Source organism: Gadus macrocephalus, chromosome 21, assembly GCF_031168955.1.
Source record: "Gadus macrocephalus chromosome 21, ASM3116895v1".
NCBI classification, from domain to species: Eukaryota; Metazoa; Chordata; class Actinopteri; order Gadiformes; family Gadidae; genus Gadus; species Gadus macrocephalus.
The window spans coordinates 2245559-2261699 of NC_082402.1; the positions used below are offsets into that span (position 1 = coordinate 2245559).

Consider the following 16141-nt stretch of genomic DNA (forward strand, 5'->3'; position numbering starts at 1 on the left):
CCTCGGGGCTAGCCTAGCCCTGTCTAGGCCTAGCCCTGCGGTCACCTAGCCCGGCGCTCACCTAGCCCGGCGCTCACCTAGCCCGGCGCTCACCTAGCCCAAAGCAGGCCTGGCCCCGTCCTAACCTAGCCCTGCGCTAGCCTAGCCCTGGCCTAACCTAGCCCAATGCTAGCCTAGCCCTCTGCGAGCCTATCCCTGTGGTAGCCTATCCCCGTGCTAACCTAGCCCCACACTAGGTTAGCGCGGGGCTAATTTTGTGCTAGCCTAGCCCAGCGCTCACCTAGCCCAAAGCAGGCCAAGCCCCGTCCTAACCTCGCCCTGCGCTAGCCTAGCCCAACGCAGGCCTAGCCCTGGCCTAACCTAGCCCCGTGCTAACCTAGCCCCGTGCTAGCCTAGCCCTCCGCGAGCCTAGCCCTGTGGTAGCCTAGCCCCGGGCTCACCTAGCCCCACGCTAGTTTAGCGCGGGGCTAACGCAGACAGACAGACAGAACCCCACCCCACCCTGACGAGGCTGTAACAGTAATCCCTTAATAAGTGTGTGTGATGATGCGTGAGGTTTTGATGCGTAGTGCACGACGTGTTGCTACAGGCGGGCCAGACGGCGCTGGATCAGGCCCGAGAGAGCAACAACCCCGAGGTGGCCCTCCTGCTGACCAAGGCCCCCCAGGTAATCAGAACTTCCCGTAACATAACATAACATAACCTTGTGTAACTCAATGTAACATACCCTGGCTTCACGTAACCTTCCATAGCGTAAACTCATCGAACATAAAAATAGCGTGACATGAGGAACATCGTGTAACGTAAGATAATGTAGCGTTACATAGCGTAACATAACGTAGCGTAGCACAATTAACCTGACGTAGCACAGCATAACGGAACGTAGAGTAATCTAGCGTAACGTAGTTTAACGTAAGGTAACCTTATGTAACATAGCGTAACGTAGAGTAATCTAGCCTAACGTAGCTTAACGAAGCGTAACCTAACGTAGCGTAGCGTAACCTTATGTAACGTAGCGTAACCTAGCGTAACGTAGCCTGTCCCTCCCTCCAGGTGCAGCGGTTCGCCCGGGGGAGGAGCGTGAGGAAGAGGAGGGAGCGGCTGAAGGCGGAGGGCCGTGCCCAGTCCGTCCCCAGGGACCAGATGCTACCTAGCAAGGTTAGCATCTAAGGCTAACTACTGTCACCACAGCTCAACCGAATCAAACATAGCCAGGAGAGGCAATGGTTAAATACTGCTACATCTACTCAATGATTAGCTCGAGCTATCAGCCGACAACGTTTCATAGTATTTAACCCTAACCCTAGCCCTGAACGATCTTTACCACGATCCAATAGGACAGCGCCTCGGCCGCAGACACCCACAGCAGCGACCTGGTTGGCTGGAAGGACGCAGAGCCCGCCCAATCGAACACCAGGAGGTCCATCAACAGGAAGCAAAAGGAGAAGGTGAATGAGTGATTCATTCATAACAGTTAACCATTAATCCTGGACTTACTAGACCCCAACCTGACTACTATGGTCTGGGAAATGTGTTGAGCGTGTACAGTATATTGTGTAGCTTGTATGTTCTGTAGCTCGCATGTGTGTAGCTGGTCTGTTGTGTAGTTGTATTTTCAGAGTGCGAGTTGTGTGGCATGTGTTGATTTGCAGTGTTAGTGTAGCGTGTTTGAGTCCGACTCCGGTTTGTTCGGGTTCCAGCCGTTGTGTTTGAGTCTCACTCCGGTTTGTTCCGGTTCCAGCCCTCGCTGTCGGACCCCCCCCGCCGTCTGGAGACGCGTCTCGGGGAGTCGGCCCAACGGAGGCGGAGCAAGCAGCAGGGGGCCTCCCCTCATTCGCCGCTGCCCCCCCACAACTATAAAGCCTACCAGCTGTACACGCTGTACCGCGGCCGCGACGGCAAGGTCATGCAGGTATGGTCAAGGTCATACTGGTAGGGTCAAGGTCATACAGATAGGGTCAAGGTCATACAGGTAGGGTCAAGGTCATGCAGGTAGGGGGCAGCTAGGGTCAAGGTCAGTGAGGGATATATACAGCAAGGGCCAGGCAACGAGGGCCAGGCAACGAGAGCCAGGCAACGAGAGCCAGGGGAAACAGGGGAGGGGGAAAACGGAAACTGAGCCACAGCTAGGACGGAACTGGGCGCTACTTCCTGTCTGGCGTTGACCTCCGCCCCGGTACTTCCTGCATGCCAAGGCCCCTCTGAACGGCTGCCGCTGCGAGCCGCTGATCAGCAAGCTGGAGAACCAGCTGGAGGCGACCAAGGAGGAGGTGAGGACGGAGATCCAGACGGTGCAGGAGCTCATGAACACCAAGCTGGGCCAGATGGAGAGAACCAGCCAGCAGCAGGTACACAACTAGAGACACACACAGGTACACAACTAGAGACACACACAGGTACACAACTAGAGCCAGCAGCTGGTACACAACTACAGACACACACAGATACACAATCAGAGCCAGCAGCAGGTACACAACTAGAGACAAACGCACAACACACATGCACAACTCGAGACAACAGACCCACAACAGATACATGGCTCGATCCAGGCACACAACACTACACTCTTAACCCTGAAACAAACAATGGACCATAAAATACACCCTGACCTTTGACCCCTGACCCTTGACCCGTGTCCTGTTCTGGTCCTCAGAACCGAGCGCTGGACAAGCTGACGGTGGAGCGCGTGGCGGCGGAGAGGTCAGAGTGCATCCAGAGGATCGAACAGCGGGCCCAGCAGGAGAAACAGGAGGCCACCAAGAGACAGGTGGGAGCCACTGGGTCACCTACTGTCCCCTACCTGTTCCTTAATGACCTGTCTGTATTGTCTATCCCCTACTGCTCCTCAATGACATGTCTGTATTGTCTATCCCCTACTGCTCCTCAATGACATGTCTCTGTACTGTCTAACCCCTACCTGCTCCTTAATGACCTGTGTCTGTACTGTCTAACCCCTACCTGCTCCTTAATGACCTGTCTCTGTACTGTCTAACCCCTACCTGCTCCTCAATGACCCGTCTCTGTACGGTCTAACCCCTACCTGCTCCTCAATGACCTGTCTCTGTACTGTCTAGCCCCTACCTGCTCCTTAATGACCTGTCTCTGTACTGTCTAGCCCCTACCTGCTCCTTAATGACCTGCCTCTGTACTGTCTAACCCCTACCTGCTCCTTAATGACCTGTCTCTGTACTGTCTAACCCCTACCTGCTCCTTAATGACCTGTCTCTGTACTGTCTAACCCCTACCGGCTCCTTAATGACCTGTCTCTGTACTGTCTAACCCCTACCTGCTCCTTAATGACCTGTCTCTGTACTGTCTAGCCCCTACCTGCTCCTTAACGACCTGTCTCTGTACTGTCTAACCCCTACCTGCTCCTTAACGACCTGTCTCTGTACTGTCTAACCCCTACCTGCTCCTTAACGACCTGTCTCTGTACTGTCTAACCCCTACCTGCTCCTTAATGACCTGTCTCTGTACTGTCTAACCCCTACCTGCTCCTTAACGACCTGTCTCTGTACGGTCTAACCAAAACCTGCTCCTTAATGACCTGTCTCTGTACTGTCTAACCCCTACCTGCTCCTTAATGACCGGTCTCTGTACTGTCTAACCCCTACCTGCTCCTTAATTACCGGTCTCTGTACTGTCTAACCCCTACCTGCTCCTTAATTACCGGTCTCTGTACTGTCTAACCCCTACCTGCTCCTTAATGACCCGTCTCTGTACTGTCTAACCCCTACTGCTCCTTAATGACCTGTCTCTGCACTGTCTAACCCCTACCTGCTCCTTAATGACCTGTCTCTGTACTGTCTAACCCCTACCTGCTCCTTAACGACCTGTCTCTGTACTGTCTAACCCCTACCTGCTCCTTAATGACCTGTCTCTGTACTGTCTAACCCCTACCTGCTCCTCAATGACCTGTCTCTGTACTGTCTAACCCCTACCTGCTCCTCAATGACCTGTCTCTGTACTGTCTAACCCCTACCGGCTCCTTAATGACCTGTCTCTGTACTGTCTAACCCCTACCTGCTCCTTAATGACCTGTCTCTGGACTGTCTAACCCCTACCTGCTCCTCAATGACCTGTCTCTGGACTGTCTAACCCCTACCTGCTCCTTAACGACCTGTCTCTGTACTGTCTAACCCCTACCTGCTCCTTGATGAGCTGTCTCTGTACTGTCTAACCCCTACTGCTCCTTAATGACCTGTCTCTGTACTGTCTAACCCCTACCTGCTCCTTAATGACCTGTCTCTGGACTGTCTAACCCCTACCTGCTCCTTAATGACCTGTCTCTGTACTGTCTAACCCCTACCTGCTCCTTAACGACCTGTCTCTGTACTGTCTAACCCCTACCTGCTCCTTAATGACCTGTCTCTGTACTGTCTCACCCCTACCTGCTCCTTAATGACCTGTCTCTGTACTGTCTAACCCCTACCTGCTCCTTAATGACCTGTCTCTGGACTGTCTAACCCCTCTCTGCTCCTTAATGACCTGTCTCTGTACTGTCTAACCCCTACCTGCTCCTCAATGACCTGTCTCTGTACTGTCTAACCCCTACCTGCTCCTTAATGACCTGTCTCTGTACTGTCTAACCCCTACCTGCTCCTTAACGACCCGTCTCTGTACTGTCTAACCCCTACCTGCTCCTTAATGACCTGTCTCTGTACTGTCTAGCCCCTACCTGCTCCTTAATGACCTGTCTCACCCCTACCTGCTCCTTAATGACCTGTCTCTGTACTGTCTACCCCCTACCTGCTCCTTGATGACCTGTCTCTGTACTGTCTAACCCCTACCTGCTCCTTAATGACCTGTCTCTGTACTGTCTAACCCCTACCTGCTCCTTAATGACCTGTCTCACCCCTACCTGCTCCTTAATGACCTGTCTCTGTACTGTCTAACCCCTACCTGCTCCTTAATGACCTGTCTCTGGACTGTCTAACCCCTACCTGCTCCTTAATGACCTGTCTCTGGACTGTCTAACCCCTACCTGCTCCTTAACGACCTGTCTCTGTACTGTCTAACCCCTACCTGCTCCTTAATGACCTGTCTCTGTACTGTCTAACCCCTACCTGCTCCTTAATGACCTGTCTCACCCCTACCTGCTCCTTAATGACCTGTCTCTGTACTGTCTAACCCCTACCTGCTCCTTAATGACCTGTCTCTGTACTGTCTAACCCCTACCTGCTCCTTAATGACCTGTCTCTGTACTGTCTAACCCCTACCTGCTCCTTAACGACCCGTCTCTGTACTGTCTAACCCCTACCTGCTCCTTAATGACCTGTCTCTGTACTGTCTAACCCCTACCTGCTCCTTAACGACCTGTCTCTGTACTGTCTAACCCCTACCTGCTCCTTAATGACCGGTCTCTGTACTGTCTAGCCCCTACCTGCTCCTTAATGACCTGTCTCACCCCTACCTGCTCCTTAATGACCGGTCTCTGTACTGTCTACCCCCTACCTGCTCCTTAATGACCTGTCTCTGTACTGTCTAACCCCTACCTGCTCCTTAATTACCGGTCTCTGTACTGTCTAACCCCTACCTGCTCCTTAATGACCTGTCTCAACCATACCAGCTCCTTAATGACCGGTCTCTGTACTGTCTACCCCCTACCTGCTCCTTAATTACCGGTCTCTGTACTGTCTACCCCCTACCTGCTCCTTAATGACCTGTCTCTGTACTGTCTAACCCCTACCTGCTCCTTAATGACCTGTCTCACCCCTACCTGCTCCTTAATGACCGGTCTCTGTACTGTCTACCCCCTACCTGCTCCTTAATTACCGGTCTCTGTACTGTCTACCCCCTACCTGCTCCTTAATGACCTGTCTCTGTACTGTCTAACCCCTACCTGCTCCTTAATTACCGGTCTCTGCACTGTCTAACCCCTACCTACTCCTTAATGACCTGTCTCTGTACTGTCTAACCCCTACCTGCTCCTTAATGACCTGTCTCTGTACTGTCTAACCCCTACCTGCTCCTTAATGACCTGTCTCTGTACTGTCTAACCCTACCTGCTCCTTAATGACCTGTCTCTGTACTGTCTAACCCCTACCTGCTCCTTAATGACCTGTCTCTGTACTGTCTAACCCCTACCTGCTCCTTAATGACCTGTCTCTGTACTGTCTAACCCCTACCTGCTCCTTAACGACCTGTCTCTGTACTGTCTAACCCCTACCTGCTCCTTAACGACCTGTCTCTGTACTGTCTAACCCCTACCTGCTCCTTAATGACCTGTCTCTGGACTGTCTAACCCCTACCTGCTCCTTAATGACCTGTCTCTGTACTGTCTAACCCCTACCTGCTCCTTAACGACCTGTCTCTGTACTGTCTAACCCCTACCTGCTCCTTAATGACCTGTCTCTGTACTGTCTAGCCCCTACCTGCTCCTTAATGACCTGTCTCACCCCTACCTGCTCCTTAATGACCGGTCTCTGTACTGTCTACCCCCTACCTGCTCCTTAATGACCTGTCTCTGTACTGTCTAACCCCTACCTGCTCCTTAATGACCTGTCTCTGTACTGTCTAACCCCTACCTGCTCCTTAATGACCTGTCTCACCCCTACCTGCTCCTTAATTACCGGTCTCTGTACTGTCTACCCCCTACCTGCTCCTTAATGACCTGTCTCTGTACTGTCTAACCCCTACCTGCTCCTTAATTACCGGTCTCTGCACTGTCTAACCCCTACCTACTCCTTAATGACCTGTCTCTGTACTGTCTAACCCCTACCTGCTCCTTAATGACCTGTCTCTGTACTGTCTAACCCCTACCTGCTCCTTAATGACCTGTCTCTGTACTGTCTAACCCTACCTGCTCCTTAATGACCTGTCTCTGTACTGTCTAACCCCTACCTGCTCCTTAATGACCTGTCTCTGTACTGTCTAACCCCTACCTGCTCCTTAATGACCTGTCTCTGTACTGTCTAACCCCTACCTGCTCCTTAATGACCTGTCTCTGTACCGTCTAACCCCTACCTGCTCCTTAATGACCTGTCTCTGTACTGTCTAACCCCTACCTGCTCCTTAATGACCTGTCTCTGTACCGTCTAACCCCTACCTGCTCCTTAATGACCCGTCTCTGTACTGTCTAACCCCTACCTGCTCCTTAATGACCTGTCTCTGTACTGTCTAACCCCTACCTGCTCCTTAATGACCTGTCTCTGTACTGTCTAACCCCTACCTGCTCCTTAATGACCTGTCTCACCCCTACCTGCTCCTTAATTACCGGTCTCTGTACTGTCTACCCCCTACCTGCTCCTTAATGACCTGTCTCTGTACTGTCTAACCCCTACCTGCTCCTTAATTACCGGTCTCTGCACTGTCTAACCCCTACCTACTCCTTAATGACCTGTCTCTGTACTGTCTAACCCCTACCTGCTCCTTAATGACCTGTCTCTGTACTGTCTAACCCCTACCTGCTCCTTAATGACCTGTCTCTGTACTGTCTAACCCTACCTGCTCCTTAATGACCTGTCTCTGTACTGTCTAACCCCTACCTGCTCCTTAATGACCTGTCTCTGTACTGTCTAACCCCTACCTGCTCCTTAATGACCTGTCTCTGTACCGTCTAACCCCTACCTGCTCCTTAATGACCTGTCTCTGTACTGTCTAACCCCTACCTGCTCCTTAATGACCTGTCTCTGTACCGTCTAACCCCTACCTGCTCCTTAATGACCCGTCTCTGTACTGTCTAACCCCTACCTGCTCCTTAATGACCTGTCTCTGTACTGTCTAACCCCTACCTGCTCCTTAATGACCTGTCTCACCCCTACCTGCTCCTTAATGACCTGTCTCACCCCTACCTGCTCCTTAATGACCTGTCTCTGTACTGTCTAACCCCTACCTGCTCCTTAATGACCTGTCTCACCCCTACCTGCTCCTTAATGACCTGTCTCACCCCTACCTGCTCCTTAATGACCTGTCTCTGTACTGTCTAACCCCTACCTGCTCCTTAATGACCTGTCTCTGGACTGTCTAACCCCTACCTGCTCCTTAATGACCTGTCTCTGGACTGTCTAACCCCTACCTGCTCCTTAACGACCTGTCTCTGTACTGTCTAACCCCTACCTGCTCCTTAATGACCTGTCTCTGTACTGTCTAACCCCTACCTGCTCCTTAATGACCTGTCTCACCCCTACCTGCTCCTTAATGACCTGTCTCTGTACTGTCTAACCCCTACCTGCTCCTTAATGACCTGTCTCTGTACTGTCTAACCCCTACCTGCTCCTTAATGACCTGTCTCTGTACTGTCTAACCCCTACCTGCTCCTTAACGACCCGTCTCTGTACTGTCTAACCCCTACCTGCTCCTTAATGACCTGTCTCTGTACTGTCTAACCCCTACCTGCTCCTTAACGACCTGTCTCTGTACTGTCTAACCCCTACCTGCTCCTTAATGACCGGTCTCTGTACTGTCTAGCCCCTACCTGCTCCTTAATGACCTGTCTCACCCCTACCTGCTCCTTAATGACCGGTCTCTGTACTGTCTACCCCCTACCTGCTCCTTAATGACCTGTCTCTGTACTGTCTAACCCCTACCTGCTCCTTAATTACCGGTCTCTGTACTGTCTAACCCCTACCTGCTCCTTAATGACCTGTCTCAACCATACCAGCTCCTTAATGACCGGTCTCTGTACTGTCTACCCCCTACCTGCTCCTTAATTACCGGTCTCTGTACTGTCTACCCCCTACCTGCTCCTTAATGACCTGTCTCTGTACTGTCTAACCCCTACCTGCTCCTTAATGACCTGTCTCACCCCTACCTGCTCCTTAATGACCGGTCTCTGTACTGTCTACCCCCTACCTGCTCCTTAATTACCGGTCTCTGTACTGTCTACCCCCTACCTGCTCCTTAATGACCTGTCTCTGTACTGTCTAACCCCTACCTGCTCCTTAATTACCGGTCTCTGCACTGTCTAACCCCTACCTACTCCTTAATGACCTGTCTCTGTACTGTCTAACCCCTACCTGCTCCTTAATGACCTGTCTCTGTACTGTCTAACCCCTACCTGCTCCTTAATGACCTGTCTCTGTACTGTCTAACCCTACCTGCTCCTTAATGACCTGTCTCTGTACTGTCTAACCCCTACCTGCTCCTTAATGACCTGTCTCTGTACTGTCTAACCCCTACCTGCTCCTTAATGACCTGTCTCTGTACTGTCTAACCCCTACCTGCTCCTTAACGACCTGTCTCTGTACTGTCTAACCCCTACCTGCTCCTTAACGACCTGTCTCTGTACTGTCTAACCCCTACCTGCTCCTTAATGACCTGTCTCTGGACTGTCTAACCCCTACCTGCTCCTTAATGACCTGTCTCTGTACTGTCTAACCCCTACCTGCTCCTTAACGACCTGTCTCTGTACTGTCTAACCCCTACCTGCTCCTTAATGACCTGTCTCTGTACTGTCTAGCCCCTACCTGCTCCTTAATGACCTGTCTCACCCCTACCTGCTCCTTAATGACCGGTCTCTGTACTGTCTACCCCCTACCTGCTCCTTAATGACCTGTCTCTGTACTGTCTAACCCCTACCTGCTCCTTAATGACCTGTCTCTGTACTGTCTAACCCCTACCTGCTCCTTAATGACCTGTCTCACCCCTACCTGCTCCTTAATTACCGGTCTCTGTACTGTCTACCCCCTACCTGCTCCTTAATGACCTGTCTCTGTACTGTCTAACCCCTACCTGCTCCTTAATTACCGGTCTCTGCACTGTCTAACCCCTACCTACTCCTTAATGACCTGTCTCTGTACTGTCTAACCCCTACCTGCTCCTTAATGACCTGTCTCTGTACTGTCTAACCCCTACCTGCTCCTTAATGACCTGTCTCTGTACTGTCTAACCCTACCTGCTCCTTAATGACCTGTCTCTGTACTGTCTAACCCCTACCTGCTCCTTAATGACCTGTCTCTGTACTGTCTAACCCCTACCTGCTCCTTAATGACCTGTCTCTGTACTGTCTAACCCCTACCTGCTCCTTAATGACCTGTCTCTGTACCGTCTAACCCCTACCTGCTCCTTAATGACCTGTCTCTGTACTGTCTAACCCCTACCTGCTCCTTAATGACCTGTCTCTGTACCGTCTAACCCCTACCTGCTCCTTAATGACCCGTCTCTGTACTGTCTAACCCCTACCTGCTCCTTAATGACCTGTCTCTGTACTGTCTAACCCCTACCTGCTCCTTAATGACCTGTCTCTGTACTGTCTAACCCCTACCTGCTCCTTAATGACCTGTCTCACCCCTACCTGCTCCTTAATTACCGGTCTCTGTACTGTCTACCCCCTACCTGCTCCTTAATGACCTGTCTCTGTACTGTCTAACCCCTACCTGCTCCTTAATTACCGGTCTCTGCACTGTCTAACCCCTACCTACTCCTTAATGACCTGTCTCTGTACTGTCTAACCCCTACCTGCTCCTTAATGACCTGTCTCTGTACTGTCTAACCCCTACCTGCTCCTTAATGACCTGTCTCTGTACTGTCTAACCCTACCTGCTCCTTAATGACCTGTCTCTGTACTGTCTAACCCCTACCTGCTCCTTAATGACCTGTCTCTGTACTGTCTAACCCCTACCTGCTCCTTAATGACCTGTCTCTGTACTGTCTAACCCCTACCTGCTCCTTAATGACCTGTCTCTGTACCGTCTAACCCCTACCTGCTCCTTAATGACCTGTCTCTGTACTGTCTAACCCCTACCTGCTCCTTAATGACCTGTCTCTGTACCGTCTAACCCCTACCTGCTCCTTAATGACCCGTCTCTGTACTGTCTAACCCCTACCTGCTCCTTAATGACCTGTCTCTGTACTGTCTAACCCCTACCTGCTCCTTAACGACCCGTCTCTGTACTGTCTAACCCCTACCTGCTCCTTAATGACCTGTCTCTGGACTGTCTAACCCCAGGGGTCGGTGGTGGGGGAGCTGAAGAGCTGGTGTCTCTCTAAGCTCCACCTGATGGAGCTCCGGCTGGGGGGGGACCAGCGCTCCCCGACACCCCTGCGCCGCTCCACCTCCCTGACGGAGGGGCTGACCCTGACCCCCAGCCCGGGCCCCCGGGATCCTGAGGACCCGGAGCGCGGTCCAGGGGCCGGCGGGGCCCCCAGCCACTACTTTGTGGTCCACGCCGACAGCTCCCCAGGTACCTGACGACCCAGGACCCACTAGGACCCACGAGTACCCCCAGGACCCCCTGCAACCCGCCAGGACCCCTAGAACCGGCTAGGACCCCCTACGACCCCCTACAACCCGCCAGGACCCCTAGAACCAGCTAGGACCGGCTAGGACCCCGTACGACCCGCTAGGACCCCCTCAGACCTGCTAGGATCACATTAGCTTTGGTTTATCTGTTTATTCAAAACATAATGGAACGGATGTCCACTTTTTTTAAGACTACCAATCAGTTCATACTGAACGTGCAATATCGTCATACTCTTGATAAATACGTCCATGGTCTACTGCAAATCCGATTTTGAAACACTTCTACAAACTTTCTATAGACATGTTAAATCAGTGTTTAATCTAAGTAATGCAAAGCTAATGCAGCTCTGCTCCACTAGAGGGAGAGAAGCAGCGTGACGCGGCCGTGAGTCCCGTGGTGCGACCGAAGGAGCGGCCGGCAGCGCCCTCTGCTGACCCCCGCAGGCCGCAGGCGGGACTGCAGGACGTGGAGGCCGCGGAGGACGGAGCAGGCAGGAGGGGAGGTACTTATAGCACAGAGACGTGACTACAAATAAACAAACGTGTCTTGAACATAAACATGGTTACGGGTCTCTAAACCAGCGTTTTGAGGCAGAAGAAGTAAAGTAAGGCCAAACCTTTCTTCACCATTCCTAATGGCCTGCCCGGCTGTCACACACCGCAACTCATAACCGTGATTCTTATTCGCTAATTGACTGATTAACATTCCTCACCTAGTCACTCGTAAAACACTGCGGTTAACCTCAGGACAGCAGAGACCAAAGAGAGAACCGGGTCAGGTCTGGACCGGTTCAGTCCGGACCGGGTCGGGTCTGGACCAGGTCAGTCTGGACCGGGTCAGGTCTGGACCGGTTCAGTCTGGACCGGGTCGGGTCTGGACCGGTTCAGTCTGGACCATGTTGGGCATGGATCGGGTCTGTCTGGACTGGGTCGGGTCTGATCCAGGTCAGGTCTGATCCTGGTCGGGACTGAACCGGGTCTTCGTGTTCCCCCAGAAGGGGGGTCCCAGGGCTGGAGGAGGCGTGGGGGGGGCAGCAGGGCCAGCAGCCTCTCCCCCACCACGGAGCGCCGCTTCAGCACCAGACCGGACCGCCGGGACCCCGACCGTCGGGACCCCGACCACAAGACCAAGACCCACAGGAGGACCTCCCACGGCAGGACCAGGTCCAAGGGCGCCGCGTCGGGACCCCCCTCCGCCCCGAGACCCCCCTCCGCCCCGGGACCCGGCCCCAGAGACCTGCAGACCCTGGAGGTGTTTGGGGCCCCGGGCGGCGGCGGCGGCGGCGGCGACGGCGGCGGGCCCCCGGCCTGGGAGCAGGAGCGGGAGGGGATGCACGCGCTGGAGGTGAGCCAGCTGTTCTTCGAGGCGGTGTCGGGCCAGATGGAGCGCTGGTACGAGAGGAAGGTGGAGGAGGCGCGGCGGCTGGGCGACCGGCGGGCGGAGGCCGACCGCGCCGCGCTCACGGAGCGCATCGGCGTCCTGGAGGGCGAGCTCAGGCTGCTACGGACCCCCGGGGGCGGGGAGCAGGGGTAGCACGCTAGCGCTGGCTCACACACTGTTAGGGCTGGCATTGGTGTTGACACACACACACACACACACACACACACACACACACACACACACACACACACACACACACACACACACACACACACACACACACACACACACACACACACACACACACACACAGGACGTGTGAGAGTAAAACTGAAGTAAAGGCCACACCCTTGTTCTCGGTCTCTGATTGGAGGACTTCGCTGCAGGCGGGCTCACTTTGCCATTGAAGCTCCCAGGAGGGCCAATCAGAACTCCCCAGAGGTGGTGCCTCTTCTCACTAAATCCTGGACCACGCGTGTGTGAACTTAGTAGTTCTGGCGGGCTCCGAGCACAGCCCGACGGCGGGAACGCATGGCCGGGGGCTGCGATCCAGAAGGTTCCCACCAGGGGCAGCTGTTGTAGGTAGTGGGTCCATATACCGGCTCCCCTTGGTAGTTTTCCGGCAGTTTCAATCAGGTTCTACTGTCCATCTTATCAAGGGCAATAAAGATGGAGAGGGAAGCGCTCTCTTCCACACACACACACACACACCGCATCCTGTATCCTAGTAACAACGCGCCCTTTCATACAGACAGGATGTCCTGAACACACACTCTGTTACATACAGGATGTCTGTTACACACTGTTAGATACAGGATGTGTTACACAATGTTAAGGACGTCTTGAACACACTCCGTTACATAAAGGATGTGTTACACAGTGTTAAGGATGTCTGGAACACACACTGTTACATAAAGGATGTGTTACAGTGTTAAGGATGTCTGGAACACAGCTGGTAAGTTTAGCTGCTCCTCCAGATGTAGAATCTGCCAAGATAAACTCATTAAGATTAATAAAAAGATTATTGATGCTGGAGGTCCTCCTTAAATAAAACCCTTTACCAGTCCTGAGAAAACATAAGCTCAGCTCTGAATGAGGATTTAAATTAAGTTTTATTTGATCATACATTAACACATTGCTGATAATGAAAGCGTGATAACATGTTTACACAGTGGTTAGTAGTGGATTAAGAAAGTAAGATTAACCCGTCAGTGATGTTGACTATACCTTGAGCTAAGAGGAGCCTGGGAAACGCTTTCCTCCACTGTCTCTCCAACAGTAAGATGTACGACGATGATAAAAAAGCTAAACTGCAAGGAATGTCCGCCTGTAATTAACTTAACGGTGACCATTTCTCTTTCCACTTCTTTGCCTTATAATTAAATTAAGAAGACGTCTCTCACACACGCACACATTCCAAGACCAACTCCAAACTCCTCCCAACACCAGAGAATCAGAAGTCCAAAAGAAGAGCCTGTTAAACGTGTATCTCCATTCTTGTACATTTCTGTGTAACCTTAACTGTTGTTTCTATCAATACTCTGCTGTACATAATGTGTGTGAATTCAGTCTGTGTACTTTGTGAGAAAATGAACTCAACAGTCCTGCCTTTCTGGTTTCTTTTTAATCAACATCAAACATTCAGAAGTCAAGGCTGAAGTCACAGATCTGATTCAGTCGGACGGTTCTCGGTTCAGCTCAGTTCTCCTGAAGCTCCTCTTAAGAGATCTGAATAATCCCACCGGTTCCAAACTGTGGACCTGGGACCCAAACCGGCCCCCTAAGTGCTCCTGGGGGGTCCCCCGGACAGATGGGAAAACTTAGTTTCACATTCACAAAAATAAGCTCCGAACCCCCTTGGAGGGCCGGTCTTCATCTGGAGGACAAGACTGTCTGGTTCATCTGGTTCAGTTTGGCTGCCATTAGCTCCTCAAGAGTTTCTCTGGTCCGTCTCTTCCTCCATTCTCACTCTGAATGAGCCCCCCCCCAATGATGTCATGTCCCAGTTCTCCCATCAAGTTTGCGTCCAGCAGGCCCAGTAAAGCCACAACATCACCTGGGGTCCCCATCACCAGACCCCCCCCCCCCCCCCCCCCCCCCCTGGTGATCTGGACCTGAAGCCAACAGGATGTTAGCGGCTCGCGGCGGCCTGCTAGCTCCTGGCTAGCGCCAGAGAGGTCTGGAGCTCTCCCAGGTGGTCGCTGGCCTGCATGACCATCATCCGGATGGCGTCCTGCGAGGGTCAAACAAGAGAAAATGTCCGTGTTTACAATATTTGTATGATATCCATCAATACTCCTCTTTGAATCAAGCAGTTGCTGGATTGTCGTTAATCAAAAGTGTGGAACAATAACTGATCGGAATAAAACAATCGACAGCTTAAGCTAAATATTTAATTTATATTAAATAAAAGTTACAATTTTAAGAGCTGTATCAGATGCCGAGTTTAATAAGGTCATGTTGAATACGAAAAGGATGACATGGCCACAATCAAGTTATTATTCAGACAAAAGAGAAGCAAAGGCGACTCTATGTAAACAAGTATGAGACCAATATAGTGTGTGTAAGCAGGTCAAACAGCGCAGCCGCCCGCAGCTCACCGGGTTGGTGGCGGTCTTGTTCCTCTGGAACTCGTCCCGGGCCCACGACCGCAGGTAGGTCCGGTCCGCCGGGTCCGGGACCTCCCGGATGGTCCTCAGCAGGCTCCGGTACAGACCCAGGACCCGCTGCCTCTGGAGGAACTGTCAGAGGAGCAGAGCAGTCACCTGGAGATCAGTTCTCCAGAAGGTCCGCGTTTCATTAGGCTGGTCTAACTTACTGACGAGTCCTGTTCAGACTGTGATACGATAGTTCTAATTTAACCGCGTTGTCAGGTTTCGTTATATACAACGTTATTACTAAAACCTATGATCTTTAAAGGGTAATATTAAGCGAAATCATGGTAAATGGCTTCACACTACACGTTACATCATCATGGACGAGCAAAGACCCTGAGCAGACCCCTGCTTTTCAGGACCTCTGCGGTATCCAACCACTGTCGCTCTACTCACAGGACATGCATACCGAGTGTTCTTTAGGTTTGAACCTACCTGTTTTAGAGTCAATGTGACAGCAGGTAACCTTGAGCCAGACATGCTTCTGGTGACATGAGAGCTGAGATGTTGTGATGGAGAGAAGAAGCGGCGCGTTAAGAAGTGGAGACGCTGTGGCCCCCTGGCGGCCGGGAGACGCGCTGCGGCCGGTTGTCACTTCTGTGACCTCACTTCACGTCATCAAGATTCCTTCGACCCAAACTTTTATATGGGTGTGTTATGTGACACACACGTTATTTTAACCAAACAAACAGTTACTAATACCAACGACTTCAGTTATATTGTGAGTATTGTATGTTGCTCATGGCTACAAAATCATTAGCCAGTCAGTTTGTATATTTGACCAATGTCAGCGATCTCCCCAAACTCTGTGCACATTTCAGGGGACCCAGTGACCCCAAGATCTGAAACACTGCTGTGGTAGTTTTTCAGACATGGTTACGGGTCACTAACCCCCCATTCCCCCCTTCCCCAAGAACTGTGAAG

The 16141-nt window shown here is 52.1% G+C and overlaps 2 protein-coding genes across 2 annotated transcripts in view; one reads left to right on the forward strand and one right to left on the reverse strand.

Moving 5' to 3' along the window:
- The window catches only part of ankrd6b (ankyrin repeat domain 6b), a 13073-nt gene extending 278 nt beyond the window's left edge, over nucleotides 1–12795 (forward strand). The window contains exons 2-10 of the mRNA XM_060042388.1: nucleotides 570–667; nucleotides 1054–1158; nucleotides 1338–1448; nucleotides 1742–1912; nucleotides 2196–2348; nucleotides 2654–2767; nucleotides 10889–11123; nucleotides 11542–11685; nucleotides 12178–12795. Of these exons, the coding sequence (XP_059898371.1) occupies nucleotides 570–667; nucleotides 1054–1158; nucleotides 1338–1448; nucleotides 1742–1912; nucleotides 2196–2348; nucleotides 2654–2767; nucleotides 10889–11123; nucleotides 11542–11685; nucleotides 12178–12716 (1670 nt within the window). The 3' untranslated portion in view covers nucleotides 12717–12795. The remainder of the gene's footprint in view (nucleotides 1–569; nucleotides 668–1053; nucleotides 1159–1337; nucleotides 1449–1741; nucleotides 1913–2195; nucleotides 2349–2653; nucleotides 2768–10888; nucleotides 11124–11541; nucleotides 11686–12177) is intronic.
- An 861-nt stretch (nucleotides 12796–13656) lies between these two features.
- lyrm2 (LYR motif containing 2) lies at nucleotides 13657–15805 on the reverse strand. Its single transcript, XM_060042370.1, has 3 exons — nucleotides 15653–15805; nucleotides 15164–15304; nucleotides 13657–14796 (listed from the first exon to the last, which is right to left on the reverse strand). The coding sequence occupies exons 1-3, from the start codon at nucleotides 15695–15697 to the stop codon at nucleotides 14716–14718; spliced, it is 267 nt and encodes an 88-aa protein (XP_059898353.1). The 5' UTR covers nucleotides 15698–15805; the 3' UTR covers nucleotides 13657–14715.
- Nucleotides 15806–16141: the final 336 nt, after the last annotated feature.

Bases quoted from the DNA above. Each gene is read 5' to 3' on its own strand.
- lyrm2 (XM_060042370.1), bottom strand. From the start codon at position 15,697: ATGTCTGGCTCAAGGTTACCTGCTGTCACATTGACTCTAAAACAG. The intron at 15,305-15,652 runs GTAGGTTCAAAC...CTCCTCTGACAG, and splicing joins TCACATTGACTCTAAAACAG to TTCCTCCAGAGGCAGCGGGT. The intron at 14,797-15,163 runs GTGAGCTGCGGG...TGACCCTCGCAG, and splicing joins ACAAGACCGCCACCAACCCG to GACGCCATCCGGATGATGGT.